The following is a 16,060-nucleotide window of genomic DNA, read 5'->3' on the forward strand; positions in this document are numbered from 1 at the left end:
AATTGCCCTCTTTGCCATGAGCTACTAGGAATCTCAGAGCTAAATTGTATAATGAGCCATAGTAACCGTGCTAGGTTTAGTTTTCCTGGTAGAAGCAACTGTCTACCTAGCTCTCATCTCTTTGTCATTTTCTCTTGGCATTTAAATTTCGTAACTGATATGTGGGTTTCCTCTGTTTATACTTGTTTATTGTAGGTTGACCCAAATTCTGTTCAGAAGTAGGCATGACATCAGTAACTTTTCCTTTTTAAATTAATAGGCAAATTTGAGAGTGGGCAGTGTTGTGAGGAAAGCAACAAAAAGAGACCCAGCATAAAATGATTTCTTTATAATAGTCCTTTTACTTGATTCAATTGAACCTTAGAAAATTAAGCTTTTACTCCTGTTTTCTTTGGGAAATAAAATAATAGCTGCCTCCCTCAGAGGATGGGATTCCTTGGAACCCCTCCCAGGTGCCACAGCAACTGAAGCCAGACATGCTCTTGTCCCTCTGCCCATGCTCCTGCCACATGTCCTCAAGCCTTTGTCCCTTCTCCCTGGGGAGGTGGGCTGCATGGTCTCTGATGTCCCATATGTTTTAAGTCCATCTTACTTTGGGTTTCATGACCCAGTCAAGATTGTAATTGATCGTCTTTCCTATGCTGTGATGGCCTTCAATATTAGCCCTAGGTATTCGTGTAGGAATTTAATAAATTTTACAATTTATTGGTTTCATGCTAGGCTCTGAGACCTCCCTATAGATGCATGAGGATCTTTTGGGGGTCTTTGAATAAAAAGATTAGCAGATGCGCTTTACTTTCACATAGGCACAGGAAGTTGGCAGACATTCTCATCATCAGACATTATCATAGCTTCTTACGCAGTATAAGCCTGCTGCAGTCTAACTGAAGCCCATGGAGGCTTGGCCACATGTGATATCACCCCAAACTAGGGCCACCTGGTTAAGGGCAGAACTCACCATGTTCATCTGGAAAAAAAAAAAAGAGAGAGAGATCTCATTAGGCAGGGAATCTGGCTCTTTCATAGGCTAAAACCTGAAGAGAAGCTGATATGCAAGGCTCCACCCAGAAGCCCTGTCCCCTCCCACAAGACCTGCAGTTCTATCAGTGACATTTTAATCCATCATCAGAAATTCTGGAAAAGCGGAAGGGAAAGAATGCTTGGCTTCTGGGGAGAGGAAAAGGAAGCCAGTATTGATTGTACTAACTACCAGGCACAATGACAAGCACTACCACAGAATCCTCTTTTATTCCAGCTTTTGCCTAAATATCATTGTCCCCATTTTACAGATGAAGAAACTGATGGCCTAGTGCAAGAAGGTGACTCATTCTAAATCACATGTTCCTAAAAGATAGCGCCTGTCTTTGAAAACCCAGGTCTGTGAACAGAGACAGATGGTAAAGAGGACAAGGACCAGGAAGACATGGTCACTGCTGGCAACCCCATGCTTGGTCACATGCCCTGTGGTTCAGAGGTCCACCTACCCTATAGAGGTAGAAGCCGATGGCGAGGTAAGGCTTCTGGTTGCGGTGCCTGTGCCTGGGCTTCTGGAGCAGGGACACCAGCACGCTGCAGGGCCTCAGGGATCTCCTGCCCTCTTCGGGCCTCCAGACAGACAGCAGGAACTGTGGGTTCTTCCAAAATGTGTCTGGGGCAGAACACAGCAAGGTGAGAATGGATCCTGTATCCCCAAGCATCCTGCTCACCAAACTACTAAGAGGTGAACAGTCTGAGGACAGCTCTGCCAGGATTGACACCCTGAGTCCCATCAGGACAGAGTCGGGGTCCCTTCAACCTTGGCTGTATGCCCTCCCTCCTTGCTCTTCCACCTGTAGGCTTCTCTAGACACACTGAACTGGAGTTGTTCCCACCACTGCAACCTCTTTGTCTCGCTCAGTGCCTGGCCCAGGTATAAAATACATCATCAGGATATGTATTTTATTTACTCCGTAAGCATGTGCTACGTGAATAAACAACTGTCTTAACTCTCAGGGGAGGTGACCATGATCTTAGGGACCTTTGCATTTACTGGAGGCAAAAACCTTAGCTTAAGTTCGGCTTCAGACTTTGGGGGAAATACTGTCAAAAGGGGGACTCCAGAGCTAAGGCCACCCTGGCCCATCGGGGTCATACCCCACAGGCCTTGCCTTCAAAGGGGATGGCTCACTATCTCCAAAGTGGAGGAAGGGACACAGCCACCAAATCTGTCCCATCTTGCGAGTTCAGACAAGTTTGTCTCCCCTGCCTAGCGAGCCTGGGAAGCCCAGGGTTTGTGTTCCTCCCAAGCTCCAGGTGGGCAGGACCTGATGCAATTTCCATTTCAATCCTGCCCAGTTAATGGGTGGTTACCTCAGTGTTTTCAGTGGCCTTCTCTAAAACTAAAGAAAGATTCTCCCTTGATCCTGCTTTTCCCATGCCTGTGTGCCTATGACCCCCGGTGGTCACTAGGACAGGGCAACCCTCTGGGAAGATACAGCCCCACAGGCTGACGGCTTGACTGACAGGACTCTGTTATGGTGTACATTGGTACCACAGGGGCCCCGTCCTCCCTGTGGTCATAGCCCAGGGCCCCAGCACATAGTGAGACAAGCCAAGCCTCCTTTCCCCTTGGCTAATGCAGAATTCGTGCTGCACTCCCATGTGGGTGCAGTCACTCTCATACCCCCGCTCACAACGTCACCCCAAGAGCCCTGCTCCTGCGCATGCACTCACCCTGCAGCAACTGCCTCCGGCCACCAGCTGTGCTCCCCTTCTCCCATCTCCCCTCCCGCATGGTGTACGTCCACTTCCGGGCCGCCTCCTGGGTCAACAGGCCTGGGGTCAGTTTACAGATGACCAGGAGCACAAAATGTTCTTTAAAGTCCTGCAGTGTCATCCTGTGGAGAGGAAAAAGGAACAGCACAAAGAGATGGACCAGATAATGCCTAGTCATCAGGACCGATGGGGAGGGTGAGACAAAGCAGTGGGCATCTCAGCCCTCTCATGGACAAAGACACCAGCTCTTGTGCAGAGCTGAGGTGGCCATCAGTACATGAGCTGGGGCTGGCTAGATCCCTGTGAGGGTCCATTGTGGGGAGCTGGAGCTGCTGAGAAGCCCCACCCTCTGGCTGGAAGCAGCTGGCCACATGGCTGATGGGGGGAGATGTTCCTGTTTCTGGAATCATGGTGACAGCAGCTGAATTAGTGCATAGCTAACTAGTCATTTGTTTTATCTGTAAACGTTCAGTAAGAATTGCATATCAGTTCTTAATCATTAATTAATGAAGATATTTGCCCCTACTTGCCAACTCATGGCCTGTGACATTCTGTTTAAACTGGCTCAGTTTACTTAACCAAAAAGTGGAAAAAACAGGAATTTGCAGGGCTTCGGTTCAGTGAAAGAGCTTCCAAAGGGAGAGGGCTGCAGCAGGCTGAACTGGATGGTTAATGGGAGGAGTCCTTGGAACAAGGGTTGACATTAACAGTAACAGTGGCAAACAAAAGCCAAGGGGAACAGACTGGGGCCCCTGTCAAACCCTAGAAGCAGCATCAGCTCAGAATGTCTTGATGGCCTTTCAAAAAATGAGGTGACTGCATGTTCTCACTCATAAGTGAGAGTTGAACAATGGGAACACATGGACACAGGGAGGGGAACATCACATTCCAGGGCCTGCCAGGGAGTGGGGGTATGGGGGAGGTATAGCATTAGGAAAAATACCTAATGTAGATGACAGGGTGATGGATGCAGCCAACCACCATGGCATGTGTATACCTACGTAACAAACCTGCATGTTCTGCACATGTACCCCAGAACTTAGAGTACGATTTTTAAAAATGAGGTGAGTAGCTCCGGAGTGGAAGTGTTACTCTGCTCTGGTGGGCCCTGGTCGGTGGGGCCTACCCTATGGCAAGACTTTCCAGTCTCTTCCTACCTCAAGGCCTTTTCAGGACAAAAAAGGCAAAACCTTTTTTGAATATATTGAGCAAGAGAGCAGAGGGGAAGCCAGAGAGGAGGAAACAGCCTGGCGGAGCCCTCCCTGAGCTCCACGCTAGTGGCCTCTACTCTCATCACAGAGACCGACCATATATTTATAGGGGCTGTTTGTCCTGCTAGACCGTGAGTGCCTAATGGGATGGTGCCTTATTGATCTCTGTACATGAGGTTCCTGGCACCCATCCAATAAACGTCTGCTGGATGGGTTTTCAAATGTAGGCCAGGATATTTGTCTAAGTCCCCAAGTCCAATACCAGAATTCTCCATCATTGTCTTTCCTCAGAAGCAGAATCTTCTCCTTGGGGCTCAGCAGCTCCCATTTACTTGAACTGAAAATAGAAAAGGGAATGAAAAGCTTGTGGGGGGCATGCTAGAAACTCTTTAGTAAAGGCTCTGTAGTGTCATTATTCATTATTATTTTCATGCTACTTCAGACAACTGAATTTCCCATTCTATATTACACAGTAGCATGTAGCTTTCATTGATAGCTCACTATAAGCTAAGCACTGGGCTAGGTTCTTGACATACATTATTTCATTCAAGGCTAACAACAACGTCGTTGTTCTCATTTTAGAGGTTAGATAACTGAGTTAAGAGAGATTGAGTCACTTGCTGAAGTCATACATCTATTAAATGTCAGAGCTAACATTTGAACCTGCATCTTTTCAAAGGCCATGATTTGAGCTTCTACTACTGGCCATGAAGGAGTAAGACTGTCCTGACAGCCTTCTACCATCAAGAAGTAAAAATGTGACAAAAACAGAAGAAGCTGTTTTCAGATACTGGACAGCAGGCAACATGGGTCTGTGATCCCAGGAGGTTGGAAACAAATGAAGTGAGCCCTCGCATCACCTAGGCTTTCTTCCTGAAGGTAATTTCCTGGTCACTGCTACAGGGAAAGGGACTCAAAAAAGAACATACAGGTCTGGCTGAGTGAAGGAGACAGAATCTGGAATTCGGGGAGATGAAGACAACCAGAATTTGCTGGGCAAAGCACCTGAGAGGAGGGGGCTCATAAAAAAAGAGTTCCAGGAACTTCAGAGGGGCTCCCTTGCATCTTTGGCTGAGATTTAGTCTGTGCTTTCTTAAAGTGAAACTCCCCAAGACTGGACTGTAAGCGGGACACAGTGCTGGGAATCTCATGCATTCCCACTAGACAGAGTTAAAAGACTTTATTTATTTATTTACTTATTTTTGAGACAGAGTCTAACTCTGCCATGTAGGCTAGAGTACAGTGGTGTGATCCCAGCTCACTGCAACCTCTGCCTCCCAGGTTCAAGCAATTCTCCTGCCTCAGCCTCCCAAACAGTTGGGATTACAGGCATATGCCGCCACATCTGGCTAATTTCTGTATTATTGGCACAGATGCGGTTGCACTATGTTGGTCAGGCTGGTCTTGAACTCCTGACCTCAAATGATCTGCCCTCCTCTGCCTCCCAAAGTGCTGGGATTACAGTTGTGAGCCGCTGTGCCCAGCCAAAAGACTTTGTTGAATATATGGAATCTTTACTAGAGATCCCAGAGGGTTTACAATTTAGTAGTAGAATCAAATTATCCCTGATATAAAGTTTGTCTTGACTCCCTAAAAGTGCTTAAAAATCTTCAAAGTATCAAAATCCCTAAGCAATGTAACTACTTACTTTAAAAAAGGTCCGACACTCTTTAAAGAAATACAATAAAATTCAGCACTCTGAAACTAATATTTACAATGTCCAGCATGCAATAAGAAGTTATTAGCCATATGAGGAAGCAGAAAATATGATCCGTGACCAGGAATAAAAAAACAGTCCATAGAAACTGACATAGACATGAGAGAGATGGTGGAATTAGCAGATAAGGACATTAAAACAGCTGTTATAAAAATGCCCCATATTCTCAAAGATGTAAAGAGAAACATGGACATAATGAGGGGGAAATGGAAGATAATCTCAAGTGGAATTTCTAGAATTGAAAATATAATATTTAAAATGAAAAATATACTGAATGGGATTAACAGCAGATTGAACACTGTAAAATAAAAGCTCACCATTTTAATATTCACTATACCTCTGGATCCAATAAATTAAGAAGCTTGCCTAAACTAAGATCACACAGCTAAGAAGTAACAACAGTGTAATTTTACCCATCATCTATCTCTAATGTTAGTGCTTGTTCCCCTGTGAAAGAAACCGCCACCAGCAACATGATGCTAGATTTCTGTAACACTTTAAAATTTATGTATTTCTTGGGATGACGTTTTCCCACATAGACCCAGCTCCTCTAACAACTCTGTTTGCTAATGTGTAACAAATATAATGTAGCACATTCCATCAGGAGGAAAATTCAACTTGTTTGTCTAAGCCTTCACTTTTTTCACTATAAAAATGATTATGTGATAATGTGTATATGGACATGCTTGTACACTCAAAAGACATGTACAGGATTAAGTACTATAAATCTTCATAATGACAGAAGGAAGGACTTTAGGACTTGACCCCCCTTTCTACCTGTGCCCTGCAGCCAGTGCCTAGCCTGCAAAACCCACATTTCTTTAGGGCTACCATTAAGCAGAAACAACCTAAATGCCGGCATCGAATCAGAATGCCCAGAGGCTACTCTATGTAGTCAGAGTGTAGAGTCCAATCCAAATGTGTCTACTTTGACTCAGCAAACCCAGGAGTTTACTGAACCATGCCAGGGAAAGACACCGGACTCAGGCACCAAAGACCTTGGTTGAATCACACTGTATGACCTTAGGCAATTCAATTAATCTAAGTTTCTCCATTAGTAAAATGGGGGTAAAACTATATACTTGGTAATAGCGTTGTTTGGGGGATTAAATGAGATAATAAAAATTCAAAGGGTTTAGCACAGTGCTGGCAAGCCCGCAAATAAACATTAGCTTTAATTATTATAATGAAAGAGAAAGCAGTCTATATACCATAAAGCATCATATAAATGTGAGGGATTGAGCATCCCAGTCTGAAAGCTTCCTGATCCAGCCTAAGACCAAAGGAAGCACATATTTGAATTTGTGTGCAAATGGCAGCCTCCTTTGCCTACACCTACCCATTCTCGCCCCTCCAAGATGTCCCCAAAGTTCACCTGTCACTCCAGTCTCCTTTCCATTCCACTTTTCCCCAGGGGTTCCGTAGCTTGACTAGATACTCAGGTCTATGTTTGCAGGTCACCTGCATAAAACGAGAGGCAGTTTAGGTGGCTGGGCTGAGTGCAAGCATTCCAGAGATCTGAGTGAGACTCGGGCCTGCAGCTGAGCACTTGCAATGGAAAATCACAGGTCCAGAGAGAGCTGATAAAGGAGAAAGTGGCTCTGCTTCTTGTACTTACAAGCTGTGAGACCTAGGGCAAATTGCCTAACCTCTCTGTGTCTCCGTTTCCTGATCTGTGGAATAAGGTCTATAGTCATACGTATGGCAGTGGATATAATCATACCTGTGACCCTCCCCAAAGGGGATACATACACTCTGAACCTGTGAACACGACCCTATTTGGAAAAAGGATCTTTGCAAATGTAATTAAATTAAGGACTTGGAGATGAGATAATTATGGATTATCATGGGCTCTAAATTCAAAGACAAGTGTCAGAAGAGAAGGGGAGAAGACACAGAGAAGGCCACGTGTAGACGAAGGCAGAGACTGAGATATGTAGCCCAAGCCAAGGAACACCTGGAGCCACCAAAAGGTGGAGGAGGCAAGCAGGGACTCTTCCCTAGAGCCTTCAGAGGGAGCATGCCCACCCACAGCTTGATTTCAGATTTCAGGCCTTCGGAACTGAGAAAATTAATTTCTGTTGTTTTTAAGCACCCCCTAGCACCACCAGTTTATGGTAATTTGTTGTGCCAACCCTAGGAAACCCATAGACCTTGTGAAAAGAAAGTAAATCTTGGAACACCCCCCACCACCACCACCACCAATCACTAATCTAAAGGGAAAAGTCAAGCTGGGAACTGCTTAGGGCAAACCTGCCTCTCATTCTATTCAAAGGCACCCCTCTGCTCACTGAGATAAATCCGTATGTGATTGCCTCTTTTGGAGAGGCTAATCAGAAACTCAAAAGAATGCAACCACGTGTCTCTTATCTACCTGTGACCTGGAATCCCCCTCCCTGCTTCGAGTTGTCTTGCCTTTCCAGAGGAAATCAAATGTTCATCTTACATATGTTGATTGATGTCTCATGTCTCCTACAATGCATATAACCAAGCTGTGCTCCAACCACCTTGGGCACATATGGTCAGGACCTCCTGAGGCTGAGTCCCAGGTGCACATCTCAACCTTTGCTAAATAAGCTCTCTACATTAACTGAGACCTGTCTCAGATATTTGGAGTTCACAGCCTATTCAGGACAGTGCTGTGAGGATGAAATGAGTCCACATGTGTAAGGCAGTTAAAACAGTATTTAGCACATAGTAAGTGCTATGTAAATTTTGTTAATAGATATGGAAACCAATTAAAAGCTCTAGGCACACACGCCAACATAGTTATTGGAGATCTAGAAGGAAGACGTTAAGTGTGAATTGAGTCCAAGAAATGTGAAACAGAGTTAAAGAAAATTGGAGGACTTGGGAGGAGTCGGGCTCTCTTGAGAATATCAGAGGTTCTTTAACTTAAACCTGCTGACTTCTTATCTCTATGCTTTACTTACACTGCTCCCTCCACCAGAATGCTCTTCTCACCCTGCACAAATCCACCCGTTTCAGGGGCCAACTAAATGTCACCTCCGCTGTTAAAAGACTTTTCTGACTTCTCCCTAACCCAACTCAGTGGAGGTCTTTTCTCCCACCCATGAATTCCTAAAGCCTTTTATCTATGCTTTCCTTTCTGTTTCAACTTTGCTTCCTCCTCATTTTCAGATATGGTTTGTGACCATACCTGACTGTCAGCCCTTTGTAGGCAGGTCCTGTCTGGTGTATCTTGCTCTAAATGCCTAGTAGAACTCAAAAGATGGATAGTAATGGAAACTGTCATATGGAGACTGACATAAAGAAGTGTGTGAGAGAGTAGAAATTTGGGAGGGAAGAACCAGATAAAATGGTTGTTCTTGGCAGCCCAGAGTGAAGTAAAGTTCAAGGAAGGGTTGTGAGATACAGCAGGTGGGAGGATGGTTGGCTGAGGGCTGCCCCAGGGGATGAGGTTGGGATGGTGCATTGGCAGTGGCAAAGGCTGGACCCACCACTTTACCCCAGGAAATAGGTGCAGAGGCACAGGGACCCACCAAAGACTTTACCCACTCCCCAGGGGGTGCAGAAACTAAATCTACCAAGATGAGCTAGGGCCCAGAGAGGGAAGGGCAAGGCTGAGAGGGAAACCAAGGGGCTGACCTCAACCCACCTTCCTGATTCCTGTGAGAGTATATGCATGGCCATCCACCAGCCCGTTCTCCAGAACCTTCTCCTTCTGCAGAGACAAGAGAGGTCCTGATCAGTCTTCTGCTATCTGCGGCTTATTCTTTGAGTCATGGGAGGGCTGCTTGGCTGGAGCAGGGGTTTATGGAGAGAAATGTGGGAGAGAATCATGGTACGGACACTGCAGTTTTCAAAGCTTTTTGGTATCCATAGTCTAATTCCACCCTCTCAATAAGTGATCCATTCTGCAGTGGTCATGTCATACCCTCCATTTTACAGACGACAATCTCCATTTAGAGTTGCGTGATCAATGTGTGAGGTGACATGCTTGGCCATCAGTGAAGGAAGGGCTGACCTGAGGGCTTCCTACCCATGTTCCATGGTTTTGGCTGTTATCAAATAGGATGGAGAAAGTGCCTTGCGTGTAGCTGGCATTTAATAATTGTTAGCTTCCTGCTCTGCGCATCGTCTTCTTTTTCCGACTGCCTTGCCTGCCCTAATGCCTCAGTACTGCTACTCTGTATTTTTTTTGTTTTGTGTATGTGTGTGTGTGTGTGTGTTTTAAACACTCTCATTCTTGTTGCCCAGGCTAGAGTGCAATGGTACAATCTTGGCTCATTGCAACCTCCGCCTCCCAGGTTTTAGTGATTCTCCTACCTCAGCTTCCCAAAGAGCTGGGATTACAGGTGACCACCAGTATGCCCAGCTAATTTTTGTATTTTTAGTAGAGACAGGGTTTCACCATATTGGCCAGGCTGGTCTCAAATTCCTGGTCTCAAGTGATTTGCCTGCCTCGGCCTCCCAAAGTGCTGGGATTACAGGTGTGAGCCACCACACCCAGCCTTGCTGCTCTGGTTTGAGCACCAGGACCTCAGCAATAGGAGCTGGGTGGACGTCGTGAGCCCACACCCAGGGACAGCAGTGATGGTAGATGGAGAGCATGGGTGCAGAAGAGGTTTTTCTGCCAATGCCAGCCCAGTCTCACCCCTGAGTGGGTCTGGCAGCCAATGAGGGTTCTGTGGTAGGTGGCTTTGGTGAGTAGGTCCCAGAGGTTGCCATGGGCTTCTGCCAGGTTGATGGTCATTGTCACCCCTCCAGTGAAGTCTACAAGGGCTTCAGACACCTGTCCAAACTGCAAGTCTTCATAGGAACCAGAGAGCCTGCCCAGGGAAGAAATAAACATGAGAGGAAGAGTATAGTGAGTGTTTATAATTTTATGTGGCCTTGGCATCCACTTTTAAATAGGAGTTTAATATTCTCATACCAAAAGCAGGGTGCAGGCAATGCTGACACAGTTTCCAATCCCACGCCCATCCTGAATGGCTCCGTCTGGTGGTCATAGGTAAAACTTAGAGGCATCTCTCCTGCCTAGAAGACTGGGAGCCTCTCTTTCCCACCACTTCCTTTAAATGGACAATTCAGATGTTTGTCTGAGATCTTAAAGTGACTGCCTGTCAATCACAGCAAGATCTCCTAGAACTAGGGTCTGCTTGCTTTGAATCCATCAGTTAAATCTGCTTGAGGGAAACCCATTAGGACAACACCCTGGGCTCAAGAAAAGTTATGGGTCCACTACGGGTCTGTTTTCTCTCTTTCTGCCTGGGCTCCCTGACCTCCATGTGCAAGTGTGCGTGTGTGTGCAAGTGTGTATATGTGTGTGTTTGTGCATGTGTGTGTGTGTGAGTGTGTGTGTGTGTGTGCGCCCTCCATACATGCCAGTACCCTCTAGGGTCTGTAGGTATGAAAAACTCTTGAATTTTCATATTGTGGCTGTATCATTGAAGCTGCGCCCACAATCCGGTCCCTGATGTTCAGGTTCAGACCACCCCACAGGGACCCAAGCAGGTGGATCCCCTGCTGCTGCTCCTTCATCCAGGCCTCTCAGCTGCTGGGGACAGCAGTGATTAGCAAGGCTGAGAAAGTTTCATTCAAAACAAAGGAAGGGGCATTTAAACTGTAGATTAGATTGTCCGAATGAGCAGTGAAGCCTTTGCTTAGGTATTCTTTGGGTGTATGTTGCTACTTCTTCCTTCCACCCCAGGAGCAAAGGAGAGAATATACACTCAGAGTTTCGATTCTCCTTAATTCCATCCATTAGAGAAAGGCAAAACTCTTGAATGCAGGCTTTGATGAGGTGACCCATACACAAAAGACTCTGAATACATTGTCACTTCTGTGTCCGCTGAGACATGCCTCAGGATGTCATTTCATAAACTTTACCTGACTCCACTCTGCTCCCTCAACATTGAGAGAGAGAAAAAGAAGCGATGTAAAGGGGATATTTCTGCCGGTTTCTTACTTGGCATAGGCTTTTTCCAGAAGCGCGCCCCAGAACAAGTTCTTGTAGGTGGAGGAGACAAAGACCAGCTGTCCAGCCTCATTCACAGGCAGACGGTCATCGATCACCACAGGAACCCAGTTCCCATAGTGCCAGAACTGGAGGGAGAGAGTGGCCCCTGGTGAATGAGGACTCCTGCAGATGGTGGTGAGCCCAGAAGGTGAAGACATGGTCCTCCAGAAACCCTCTTTCCTATGGTTTCCTCCATCCTTAGGCCCTGGAAAGACACTCACCCAGAACTGGAAGATGCCAGCATACTTCTCAGTGAAACTCTGATTCAGGGGAACAACCCGGCTCAGGATGTCCTGTTGCAAGCTCAGAGCTTGCAAAGCAGCCAAGAACCAGCAGTCTCCTAAGTCAGACAGCACACAGCATCTGCATGAATCTATCAAGGACTTCATACCTGCAGGAAATGCCTGGTCCCAGTGGCTACCCTCTCTGGGCTAGCAGCCTAGTTTAGGAGAAGAGAAGTATATACTGGGCAGGCAGATGATGAGTCAGCAGAGCGGGGCACTGGGAGCACTGGCTGAAATCCAACTTGACTCCAAAATCAGAGCTATGGTCCTGGACCAGCTTTTAGATTCCTGAATGCCCTATCCTCAGGAATTTGGACCTGAACATCATCCCCCTTTTCCAAATCTTGCCTCTGAAGCTGATTTATGTTCTTCTGAGAAAGCCTCAACCCTTCGGGACCCCATTTCCCTGTCTATGATATGGATATCACTGGACTTGGGCCTTCCCTGACGACCAATTTACTATTTTTAAAAAGTAGAGTTGAGGATAGGTCTGCTTTGATCCTGTTCTGGGAGGCTAAAGGCTGCTATCTCAAGAAGGCCCCACTGTGGGAGCTTAAATAGAGTGAGCGCATTTTCCAAACTTAAAATTTAGACCTGTCAACTGGTAATGAGGATGATGTGAGGACTTAGGCAGGATATGGCATTCCCACGCATCCTCAGAGGACCAGCTTTTCTAAACTTCACAGCAAAGAACAGAGCCTGTCCAGGTGGTGTTCAGAGTTTGCCAATGAATAACCATTTCTGGGGCTCTCTCCAGCGGTGATCACTGGATTCTCTTCTTTATCATCCACTCTGTCTTGGCCAGGCCTGGCCAGCAGGCAGCCTGGTGTGTGGTCTCTGGGGGCTGTGCAAACTTACCTACAATACCCTGGCACAGATCCAGCCTTTTAGCCTTGCCAGAATAAAACTGGGGATTGCTGTGCAGCTCCTAGGGGAAACAAATAGAACTGTCATTCTGACCTAGACCAACAAAGCTCCTGGAGCTACAAGGACCATGTTTTCCCATACCCCAAAACTAGACTTAGGGGGACACATACAGAATATATGTGAAATCAGTGCTATCCCACAAGATCTGGGATACGCAATTCTGTCCTTTGTATTTCTCATTCCTTCTCATAGCTCGTATAAGTCAGAGCCCTGGAGGACTCTGTGTAGATACTGAGGGATTCTCAGTTTTCCTAGAGGTCTTCTCTTTCTCCTTTTTCTCCCTGATTCCTCCTTCCTATTCCTGACCACTATGATGGTCTCTTCGGCTTTTCCTGCTGAGATGCAGCCTGGAGTGGGGTGGTAAGGGGGTGGCCTCTCCTCCATGGCAAGATTTAAATCCTTCAGTCTTTGCGTGGACACAGTCTCCCCAAGAGTCAGTTATAGAACAGAGTCTCTGTGTCAGCAGTTCCCAGGATTTCCATGTAGCGTAGGAGGCTCACTGCATAATTTTACACACAGTAGGGACTTCATAAGTCTGGGGCTGAAGGTATCAATGGTGATGCCTGAGTGGGGAAGAGTGAAGGAAAGTGTCTGTGGCATAGGCTTACACAGGCTGTTTGCTAGCCGTGTTCCTGAAACCCTGTATGTAAATCAAGCTTCAGGGAGATGGATTACATTCGAACACATTAAGAAGTTGCTTTTTAAAGGAAGTGATGTATTTTATAAAGTGAAGAATACTTCTGTAAAGTGATTAATAGCTTCTTAATTTACATGTTTCATGAGCCTGCTTTGGGGGGAGGAGGTTGGAGATATGTTAAAATGTATCTCTCTGGCAGATGGTATTGGCTGTGACTCAGGAAGCCTTGCCATCTCAGATGAAGCTAAACAGTACCTTGATGTATTTTTGGCTCTAGTTGCTCTGCATATTTCTGGGCAGGGCTGAGGGAGAGCTACATCTTACACCACTCTCAAAATCACCCCTGGTTTTCTCCATCTGGAAAGTGAGAATGTGGGAACGTACCCAGTTCCCTTCTTAGCGAGATCAATGACAGTAAGACCTGGTGTGATATTGTGAAATATATATTTGGTCTCCATTTGCTCAGTTCTCTGACATTCAGCTCCTAAAGCCTCAGCAACCTCTAGAGTGATAAGAGTGTCCTTTGTATGCTAATGATCGACCGGTGGCTGGTGTTCCCTGGATAGCTTCAGGACAGGGTCTGGCCATTGAAAAGACCAAGGCAAGGATTAGAAAGTTGGGACATTTAGCCCTACCCCCTGGCCTCTGGGGAGGTGGGGGAATCTGAAGGTTGAGTTGATCACCAAATGCCAATGGTGTAATCAATCACGCCTAGGTAATAAATCTTCCATGAGAACCCAAAGGACAAGGTGTAGGGAGCTCTGGATATCTGAACACACGGAGGTCCCTGGAAGGTGGCATACCCAAGGAGGGCATAGGAGCTCCACACCCCTTCCCCATGCCCTGCCTTATGCTTCTCTTCTACCTGGCTGTCATCTGCAACCTTTGTAATGCCCTTTATAATAAATTATTAAATGTAAGTGAAGCATTTCCCTGAGTCCTGTGAGCCTCTCTAGCAAATTAATCAAGCCCACGGAGAGGATCGTGGCAGCCGTGATTTATGGCCAGTCATGAGAAGTACAGGTCACAACCTGGGACTTGTGATTGGCATCTGAAGTGGAGGCAGTCTTGTGGGATGTGCACTCAACCTGTGAGATCTGACACTGTCTCTAGGTAGACAATGTCAGAATTAAATTTCATTACAGAATACCCACATGGTGTCCACTAGAGAATTTCTTGGCATGTGGGGAAAGCCTCCCACACATCTGGTGTTAGAAGAGTATGTTGTGTTGAGTGGAGAGTAGAGAGCAGGAAAAAGCCCTTTTTTCCTCCCATATATCTTATATATCCGAACGCCCTAAACCCTGGGGCAGGAGGGTCTGCCTCACCGGGGGCCTCTTCCACTGTAGGCGGGGTGGCAGCTTCTGCAGCAAGGACCTGCTGCCGATGGAGCTCAGGGTGGCCGGGAAGCTAGTGTCTTCAAAGAGGCAGCCATTTCTCAGGCACTCTGACAGTAGGGCCTCGAAGTCCTGATCGGGAAGCTGTGGAGAGGCCTCTCTAGAGTCCCTTGGACCCGGCTTCCATCTGCATCGGAAAGGTGACCACAGAGACATGGCAGGCAGTGGGTACAGTCCTGTGAGTCTTCCCGAGGAGTCTCTGCTATACCTGAAATGGAGAGAGGACAGTCAGTTTCCTCACTACCTGCTTGTGCTTTGCCACTGCCACAGAGAGGAGGGGAAGGATGGAGAGAATGGGAGAGGAGAAATCAGCGGGTGAGAAAGAGACAGAAGCAGGTGGTTCGATTTTGTCCCAGACAGTGAGGGTCCTTGAGCACTTGCTCAAGTGCATGAGGACCTGGTGGGGGATCAGGGATCCTGTGGCAAAAGCCTGCAGAAGGGAGAGGTCTCTCAAGCCTCAGGGCTGGGTCCCGGGTCCCTGACTGCGCCAATGTCACAGGGGTCGCTTCTGCTTAGTGGGGAGGCAGGAAAGAGAAGCAGGTAGCCGGAGCTCAGTCGCCTGAGCTGGAGGGTCCTGTGCGTGCCAAGGTAGTGGGGAGCAGTGGCTGCCTGCTCAGGCCTCCACCAGGGCCTGCCCACTCCTGCCTCCTAGCTACAGACACACAGAACTCCTCTTGCTTCAATGTCCTTCTTATTCTTTTCTACAAAACTTCCTTCTACATTATCTTTATTTTATTTTTATTTTTACTTTTTTGAGACAGAGTCTCATTCTGTTGCCCAGGCTGGAGTGTGTAGGGGCACAATCTCAGCTCACAGCAACCTCCACCTCCCAGGTTCAAGCGATTCTCCTGCCTCAGCTCCCGAGTAGCTGGGATTACAGGCACCTGCTACCATGCTCAGCTAATTTTTGTATTTTTAATAGAGATGGGGTTTTGCCACGTTGGCCAGGCTGGTCTTGAACTCCTGACCTCAAGCGATCCACCCACCTTGGCCTCCCAAAGTGCTGGGATTACAGGTGTGAGCCACTGTGCCCAGCCTACATTCTCTTTAAAAAGAACTCCTTCCTTGAAGACTCTCTTGGTAATATAAAAGGGGGAAAAATCACACATATATATTGTGGTACATACCAACAGTTGCCAATACATGCCCA

The 16,060-nt window shown here is 46.9% G+C and overlaps 1 protein-coding gene across 1 annotated transcript in view; it reads right to left on the reverse strand.

The window, feature by feature from the left end:
• The window catches only part of CAPN14 (calpain 14), a 29,286-nt gene extending 13,728 nt beyond the window's left edge, over nucleotides 1-15,558 (reverse strand). The window contains exons 1-11 of the mRNA XM_032239221.1: nucleotides 14,842-15,558; nucleotides 12,808-12,877; nucleotides 11,887-12,005; nucleotides 11,615-11,751; nucleotides 10,301-10,475; nucleotides 9,302-9,367; nucleotides 7,058-7,143; nucleotides 4,228-4,302; nucleotides 2,713-2,876; nucleotides 1,485-1,648; nucleotides 959-967 (exon numbers count right to left, since the gene is read on the reverse strand). Of these exons, the coding sequence (XP_032095112.1) occupies nucleotides 959-967; nucleotides 1,485-1,648; nucleotides 2,713-2,876; nucleotides 4,228-4,302; nucleotides 7,058-7,143; nucleotides 9,302-9,367; nucleotides 10,301-10,475; nucleotides 11,615-11,751; nucleotides 11,887-12,005; nucleotides 12,808-12,877; nucleotides 14,842-15,066 (1,290 nt within the window). The 5' untranslated portion in view covers nucleotides 15,067-15,558. The remainder of the gene's footprint in view (nucleotides 1-958; nucleotides 968-1,484; nucleotides 1,649-2,712; nucleotides 2,877-4,227; nucleotides 4,303-7,057; nucleotides 7,144-9,301; nucleotides 9,368-10,300; nucleotides 10,476-11,614; nucleotides 11,752-11,886; nucleotides 12,006-12,807; nucleotides 12,878-14,841) is intronic.
• Nucleotides 15,559-16,060: the final 502 nt, after the last annotated feature.

The sequence above is a fragment of the Sapajus apella genome, unplaced genomic scaffold, assembly GCF_009761245.1.
Source record: "Sapajus apella isolate SASKATOON/1434 unplaced genomic scaffold, GSC_monkey_1.0 scaffold44, whole genome shotgun sequence".
Lineage (NCBI taxonomy): Eukaryota > Metazoa > Chordata > Mammalia > Primates > Cebidae > Sapajus > Sapajus apella.